Source organism: Microtus oregoni, unplaced genomic scaffold (assembly GCF_018167655.1).
Source record: "Microtus oregoni isolate MIOR12 unplaced genomic scaffold, Mior012 000034F_ref0000314, whole genome shotgun sequence".
NCBI lineage: Eukaryota > Metazoa > Chordata > Mammalia > Rodentia > Cricetidae > Microtus > Microtus oregoni.
This window is the reverse complement of record NW_024543093.1, coordinates 20,861,876-20,870,081: the sequence shown is the minus strand read 5'-3', so window position 1 is coordinate 20,870,081 and position 8,206 is coordinate 20,861,876. Positions and strand designations below refer to the sequence as shown.

Sequence of the window (8,206 nt, the reverse complement as noted above, 5' to 3'; positions counted from 1 at the left end):
TTTGTGATGTTAAAAATCATGCAATTGACTATTTTGGTATGATTCTTGTAATAGTACATAAAATCAAGCATAATGACAAACCAGACAGTAATTGACTGGAAATAAACAGACCTGTTAGATATGCAAGTGGTAAGTGTATAAGCAAAAATAGAATTAGACATTATGTAATAAATGCATGTTGAAGCCTAAAAAAGACATTGCTTTATACATTTCAAAGACATAAATTACATAACTAAAATGAAACACCTTTGACACTGTATGTCAAGAGATATAAACTCTGAGTTGCCTCAGAGATTTCTAAGCTATTTTTCTCTCCTGTTTCATATTAAATATTTCAGACTTCTGTGTATATTTGCATTTTATTATACTTTTAGTATGCTTGACAAATGTTTATCTACTTAAATTATTTGGTTTTTTCAAGTGTAGCCATCTCTTCCTCCTAATGAACAGATATAGGGCTATGTATTAAGTAGTGCTGGGTATCTTAATTTCAGGCTACATTCTTATATACGATTCTCTGAAACTTGTCTGCTGTCGTTTGTTTTTTTCAATCCAGTCAATAGCACAGAAACACTATCAACCAAATCAAGGCCTCTGTTGCAGATTAGATCCACAGTCTGTGATCTGCCATTTCCTCGACACTGTTGGAAGGAAACTCAATTTCTTAATATCAAAAGGGGTTTCTCACCCCCTCCCCAGGAGAATTTTCTCAATTATGCCGAGGCAAGCTTAATCAGCACTGCCATCCTTGTCGAGCTGTGCTGTGATAACAGGAATGATGATACAATGAGCTCACAAGAGAGGGACCAGTAGGCAATGTACTCTATTAAATCTTTATTTGTTTACTGCTCAGAGCCATGAGTGCTTGAGCAGAACTCCCTCGGGGAGCCTTGCAACAAATGATTTCCATGGTTCTCACTGAGGCTAACATGTTTCAGGAAACCCCAGTTACACATTCCATCAGTGAGAAGACTGTAAGAAAAAAAAATTCCTGTCAGAAAGAGCCCTTCCTCATCCTCCCTGGCCAGAAAAGGAGTTGCTGATGTTCTTTTCCTTAGGGAACCTTCCTTGTGCATCTTACATCCCTCTGCCCTCTCCTGCTATACCCTGTTTTCTCACGACCTCTATCATGTTCTATCTTTACAGTGGACTGCACCCTGTCAACACGAGCCTAATTTGGCTGGCCTGGATGATCGCGGTACGCTTCCAAACCCCCTGGATGTTCACAGCTGCTGGTCTTCAGTCAGGAGCAGCTATTTTTCATTTAATGTTATTTATTTCACAAGAATTAGAGAATAAGTTAGCCAACCATTATTCTCCTCCCCCTACATCAAAGCTGGGAGAAGGAACCCGGCATGGGCAATAGGTTCCCAAAAGAGAGCTAAAGCACCAGGGACAGGTACTGATCCCACTGCTAGGAGCACCACAAACACATCAAGTTACACAGCAGTCACACACATGCAGAGGTCGTAGGTCGGTCCTTATTCAGGCTCCCTAGCTGTTGGTGCAGAATCCTTGAGCTCTCAAAAGCCCAGGTCAGCTTTCTCTGGGCTCCACTCTCATGACCTTGACTCCCCCTTGCTTGCACAATCCTTTCTTACTCTCCTCCATGAAACTCCTGAAAGCTCAGTTAAGTGCTTGGCTGTGGATCTCTGCATCAGTTAGAAAAACATTCCTAAAAATTCACTGTTTTACTGGTAGCTAGTATATATATTTATACTCTAGTAGGCAATGTTTCAGCTTCCATAAGTGGAGTCTTAGTATTAACACAACATATTCAAATAGCTCAATTTACAAATTTATTTTTAATAATAAATTAATAGTGAAATTAAAATAGTTAAAATATTTCTAAAATAGAATGATATCAAGAAAAGATTGTTATTGGTTTCATAGTGATTGAATGAAAGAAAACAATCCAAAAGCATGTAAGCAGTGTAAAATTTCCACCACTTTCAGTCTCTTCAAATACAAGAAAATATGAAGACAATTGTTTGCAAGCTCCCTCTTGTATAGAAAGTGGTCATGCTTTGAATAATGAGCCAATCAATAATATAGAATAAAATATTTACCAGAATTTGTTTCAAAAGTTCGATATGAATACTATTCATTAAACTATACACAATGAGTTCCAAGCTAGCTGGAACTTTCTAATAATGTCCTGGCTCAAACAACAAAACAAAATTACATTCAAATATATGTGTATGCATATGGGGTGTCTGTGTTATTCTGGGTTATTTAGATATGTTTTATTATCATACTCACTATGTAGGCTATGCAAGCTTGGCTTGACTATGCTACTATGCTCATATATATACATTTCTGAGAAGAATTTAAAGGGCCTAACACCTAAAATAACTTTAAGAGATATTGTTCTGAACCTCCTGTGTTGTTTGTTATTCAATTTTGTTGTTTTTTAAACATTGTGGTATAAATTATTGGTGGGTTGATGTTGTCTCTGTAGCTCATGCCTTTAAACTCACAGTTAACTTCCTGCCTCTGTGTCTGTAGTTCTACATTTAAAAAATGCACCACCACAGCTTTAAACATAAGTTTTGTGGTGCAACTTATCTTTTGTTATTTTTTTTGTTGTTGTGGCTTTACTTTTCAAATTTAATTTCAGTCATTATTTAATGTGCATGCTTTTTTTTTCCTGTTTGCATGTCTTTGTACCTCGCTCATGCCTGGTAAGCATGGAGGCCAGGAGATGGTGTCAGAACCTCTGGAACTGGAGTTGCAGAGTGTAGTGAGCTTCTTTACATACTGGAAAGGGATGCTGGGTGTTGTGGAAGATTCTTCATTACTTTTAACTGCTAAAGTATTTTCCAATGCAAATTTTCTTTTCTTGGTTGTATTTCCTGTACAAAGCAGCCTAGTTTGGGTCAGACAACTGATTAAAAAGTGGAATTCTCTTTTAGGTGAGAGAATTATCCTCAGGCTGGGACGAGCTCCCTAAGCACAACATGGTCAGCCCTTACACCATAAGCATACAAATGACAAAAATGGACTCAACAGGGTGTATTTATATATTTCAACATACTTTTTTTTTTTGATACACACTTGGCTTGGAAGAAGTTTGAATGGAAGCATGTGGAAAAGAATAGAGTACAGACAAAAAAGGGATATTGGTGTAATATGTTTTAATTAAAATGTATAGAAAATTAATAAAAAAGAGGAGCTAGGAAGATGGTTCATCTGTTAAGCTCACTGGGTACTGTTACAGAGTATCCAGGTTCCATTCCCAGAACCACCATGATAGATAATCATTTGTTGTAACTTTAATCCAGGCATCTCTTGCCTTCTTTTGGCCTCAGTCAGTACTGTTCAGGCAAAACACCCACATAACAATTAGAAAAAAAAGTGAAAAAGGAAAGAACAGAATTTTATACAGTGATTTCACAGGCCAGAGACAAACAGCAGCCATGGGTAGTTAAAATGAGCTCCTTCTGGTATTGCATGGAAGAAGATGTAGCCTCCTTCCTAGGTTAGTGAGAGAAAAAAACAGCTTTTTCCTTATGTTAATGGAGCTCATCATAACCCTTCTTGTAAGAGTAGAGTATACAGTGCTGTTAGGTGCCTTTTCCTTTGCTGCTTTCTGTAGTTATGGTCTGTCTTTTTTATCTGTGAGAATTGTGCCATTGGCACAGCTATCATTTAGATCAAATATCAAGGTTAATATGTGGTATAGGGCCGGGCGGTGGTGGCGCACGCCTTTAATCCCAGCACTCGGGAGGCAGAGGCAGGCGGATCTCTGTGAGTTCGAGACCAGCCTGGTCTACAAGAGCTAGTTCCAGGACAGACTCCAAAACCACAGAGAAACCCTGTCTCGAAAAACCAAAAAAAAAAAAAATATGTGGTATAGGCTACAAAGCAGTATTCTTTCACGGTGTCATTTACTTGATTTTAAAGAAAGAGCTCGTGGTAAAAAATGAACCTGCCAGAGGTTCAGAAAACCAGCTGAGACAACCAGCCTCATGGTTTGAACAACTACTGATTCTTAACATCTCCATTGGTAGACAGCAATTGTTGGGTTAGGTGGACTACAACTTGTGAATCTTTCTAATCAATTCACATATATGAAGAGATTGATTCTTACCAGCCCTGCTCATGTCGAGAACCATGAGTAATGCAGCCATTTTTTTTTTTCTGTCTGAGGAAGATGTCCTGGCACACAGTAGTGCTCATAAAGACATTCTTCCTAGGTTCAATATTCTCTAAATATTCAACTTACTATGAAGATTACTCTGTTTATTATTACTCATTTGTCAAGAGTTTTCCTTGAACTCTAGAAGAAAGCAATTTTTCTTTCATCATCCTGGCTTCTGGTGCAAGGGAGATTTATCATCATCATCATCATCATCATTATCATTATTTTATATGCTTCCTGCATTTCTGTCCTGGTTCCCGTAAGTGCTTGTGACTAGCAAGTAAATACATTCAGTGTAAAGTACATTCCATTGAAAAGATACAGACCAAACCTCTTCTTTTGTGTTCTTAAATCTCTCTTTAAAATTGTTAATAAATAATATAATATGATATAATATAATATAATATAATATAAAATTGTTTCTGGGCACCCTTCCACCCGTGGGTCAGGGAATCACAACACTCCTCAATGAGTAAAGGACTCTGCGAGCTAGTCACTAGATGTTCAGGAGGAAAAAATGGGAAGTTCTTATAGAAGGCAGGAATACAGCACAGTCTTCAAGTCAAGCCAGGGGCAAACGCTATTAAAATGCACATCTCTACAGTCCTGAAGTAGGTCTCCCTCCTCAGTAGAAGGTGGGCGTCAGAAACCCTTGTGCTGTGTCTTTAAACGCACTGTAACCTTAAGGGAGGTGCTCTTGTCACTCACGCCTTATTAGCCAATCAGGACCTCCAGTAAAAACTGCCAGTCAGAACCGGTGCAGGGCCCTTCCGGGAGCCCAGCGGCCGGCTTGGCTTTGCGGAAGAGCTGCCGCCGTTTCTTTTCCGCTTGCTGTGCTGCTGCAGGGAGCTGTGAAGGGGCTATGGGTGAGCTGGGAAGCCACGACATGGTGAGTGAGGAGCTGCTGTCCTCCTATGGGGAAGAGCGGATGAGGAGTTTCGAGAGCCTGTGTGGCGGGTCCTACCAGGGCCCGGGTGGGGATCTGCAGAGTCCCTGTCCCGTGAGTCCCCTAGCAATCCGAGCAACTTCCTGGACCCAGGCACAGGGCTCTGCCTAACTTCTCTGTGGGCTACATCTGTGCAGATATTGGGAGCAGAGAGCTGTGTGTAGAAACATTTGGAGTCAACAACAATGCTTTAGGTTGTCAACCTTGAACAGATGGAGTTTCTCCAGTATCTGCTTAGACGTTCAGCACTTTGCAATAACATTTCATGTAAGATCCATTCACAGTTAATTTTATGGAGGTTGTAAAAGTCATTTCTTGCGTTGGGTAGCACTCCACTACTTAGCTGTGATGTCGAAGGGTAGAATTGGTTATTATAAAAGTTAATTAAGGTTTAGTAGAAAGTAAGTCTCACAAAGAAGAATATAGATAAGGCAGGGCTGCTTCTGAAACACTCCAAAGATAAGTATAAGCGAATGAGGCCTGGTAGAGATAAAAGTGTTAGGATACACATTTTTTTTTTTTTTTAAACCAGGATTGTCCAGGCATTTGGCTCCAAACTGTTACAAAGGACATACCCCTTATTTAGAAGCAGCCACTGTATATCAAAAAACAGGCCTCTCCCTTGCTGCTCAAGAAGGTCACAACCTCCTTAAGGCCTGGTCTGCCGTAAAGTTCCAGTTTTCTATTGAGAAATACTCTAGTTCTGAGAGATGGGCAGTGTGACACCAGGGGACAACTATGTGAAAAGTAAAATATTGTTGTGTTATGAACTGACTTGGTCAAGCAAGGCTTTCATTTAGCAAGGCAGGGAGCAAGCACATTCTTTGGAGAGCTAGTAACAGCCTGGGGCCTAGGCCGTCAACGTTTGCCTCAAGACTTGATGCACTGAGAATAAAGCAGAGCTCCTTCTCTAAAACCAGGAATATAGAGCTGGTAATGGTCTGGGGCCACGGCCTTTGTGGACTGGTTGCTCCAGATCCCAAGAACCCAACTCTTTCCACTATGTGGAGCTATTGTTATCAGTTCCAAAGCCACGGTAGTAATATTCTTGAGATACCCTGTATTCCCCTTGTGCAACAGTATTTGATTAACCTGCTCCTGAGTTTATTCCATTGTATCATAGATTCAGCTGGCTTCATGGAATTTTCCCATTTCCCTCCATTTCCCAAGTAGTATTCTTCTTAAGAATTTACTTGTCAGCTGGGCAGTGGTGGCACACACCTTTAATCCCATTACCTAGGGGGGCAGCGGCTAGCGGATCTCTGAGTTTGAGGTCAACCTGGTCTACAAGAGGTAGTTCCAGAACAGGTTCCAAAGCTACAGAGAAACCCTGTCTTGAAAAACAAAGACAAAAAAAAAATACAAAAAACAAAACAACAACAAAAAGAAATTACGTGGTATAAGACATAGCTTGTGCAAAAACCTCCCCACTTCAGCCAGCTTTTATCTCGTCTGCTTTCTACTTTTCCTGTCTTTCTCATTCCCTGGCACCTTTACCTCTGGACTCAGTCACTGAAAAATGTTCTGCTGTATCAGATCACTGGTATGTATACTTCAGAAACAATTCTGGGAATCTCTTTGAGTGTAAGTCTCCCATCTGCCTAAATGTATAGACATGCAGTCTCCTGTCTCTATTTAAATTGTGCACAGTGTAACCTGGAGCATGACCCTAACAGAAATGTAAGGATGACAGCATATGTTGAATGAAAAATATGTCTAGGCTGGCTCTTCTATGAGCATTAGCCAGAGATAGATGCTTGCTCTTAATAAAGAGATTTTCCTTTATTAATTGCCTAAATATGTGGAGGTTTTTTCTCCCTGGAAAGGCATATTAATTCTAGGACAGCTGCATTTCCAGCCTTTTAGAAAAGTGTTTCTGAGACAAGCTCTCCTCTGTTGCCTCAGGTGGCCTTGATCTCCGACTCTTGCACTCCTGGGGTAACGACCTTGTTGTTCTCTATATTCCACCTCAATAATTCTTTTTTTGACACCTCCACAATTCTTGAACTAAATGCCCATACCACCTCAGAGTTTAAAAATTATCCATTTGAGTCCTGTAGCTGACTGTCCATTGCAGTTAGAGGAAAAGGATTGGCATGTGAGCATAGCATCTGCCTCCAGACCAGAATAGGAAGAACAGTTTATTGTGTACACTGCAGGGGAAACAGGACAGGCAGTCAAATCCTGGAATCACCACTATGAAAAAGGACCTAATTGTGGCAGAGGGAATTTATAATTTCCCAGTATGCGTTATTTCATGCCATGTGAATGAACATAGACCACATTGGTGGTTGTACAATTTGAGAAAGTTATCTTGAGTCAATGAGTATTGAATTCTCCTGTGTAGATATACTCAGTCATGCTTGACACATTTAAGTCATCTTCGAAGTTTGAGAAACAGGCCATTGTAACTCAGTGTGTCAAGTTACAGACCTCAGCAGCCAATGTGCCTATAGGGAAGATCAATCCGTCTCTTATTAATGTCTTTCTCTCTACTAGGGAAGGGCCTACTCTTCTACAAAGTCAACATAGCTAAGGATTTTAATCTAAAAAATACATGATTTTTACAATTATAAAAAGTCACTTACTGGTTTCATTAATGTTCTTTATTTATTTGTTTCTGTTCTCCATCGTTTCCTGGTCATTAAGAATTTCATTACAAGACAGGTGGTGGTGCATGACTTTAATTATAGCACTGAGGCAGAGACAGGTGGATCTCTCTGTGTTCAAGGCCAGCCTGGTCTATAGAGCAAGTTTCAGGGCAGGCTCCAAAGCTACAGCGAAACCATGTCTTGAAAAACAAACAAACAAAAAAATAAGGAATTTCATTCCATCTGGGAGGTGGTGGTGAATCCTCTAATTCCAGCACTCGGGAGGCAGAGGCAAATGGATTTCTGTGAGTTCAAAGCCAGCCTGGTCTACAAGTGATAGTTCCAGAGCAGCTAGAGCTGTTACACAAAGAAGCCTCGAAAAGAAAAAAAAAAAAAATCATTCCTTTTTTTCTCAAGTGCAATTGATTTGTTTCTCTTGAGAGCAAAACTTCCTGTAGCCCAGACTTGCCTGGAGCCATGAAATTGAGAAATGTTTTGAGAAATGCCTCTGCTGCCCAGTGGTGG

General features: G+C 40.1%; 1 protein-coding gene across 1 annotated transcript in view; it reads left to right on the top strand.

Moving 5' to 3' along the window:
• Positions 1-4,917: 4,917 nt before the first annotated feature.
• LOC121466686 (zinc finger protein 431-like) overlaps positions 4,918-8,206 on the top strand; it is a 37,381-nt gene continuing 34,092 nt past the window's right edge. The window contains exon 1 of the mRNA XM_041680465.1: positions 4,918-5,033. Coding sequence (XP_041536399.1) covers positions 5,007-5,033 — 27 coding nt within the window. The 5' untranslated portion in view covers positions 4,918-5,006. The remainder of the gene's footprint in view (positions 5,034-8,206) is intronic.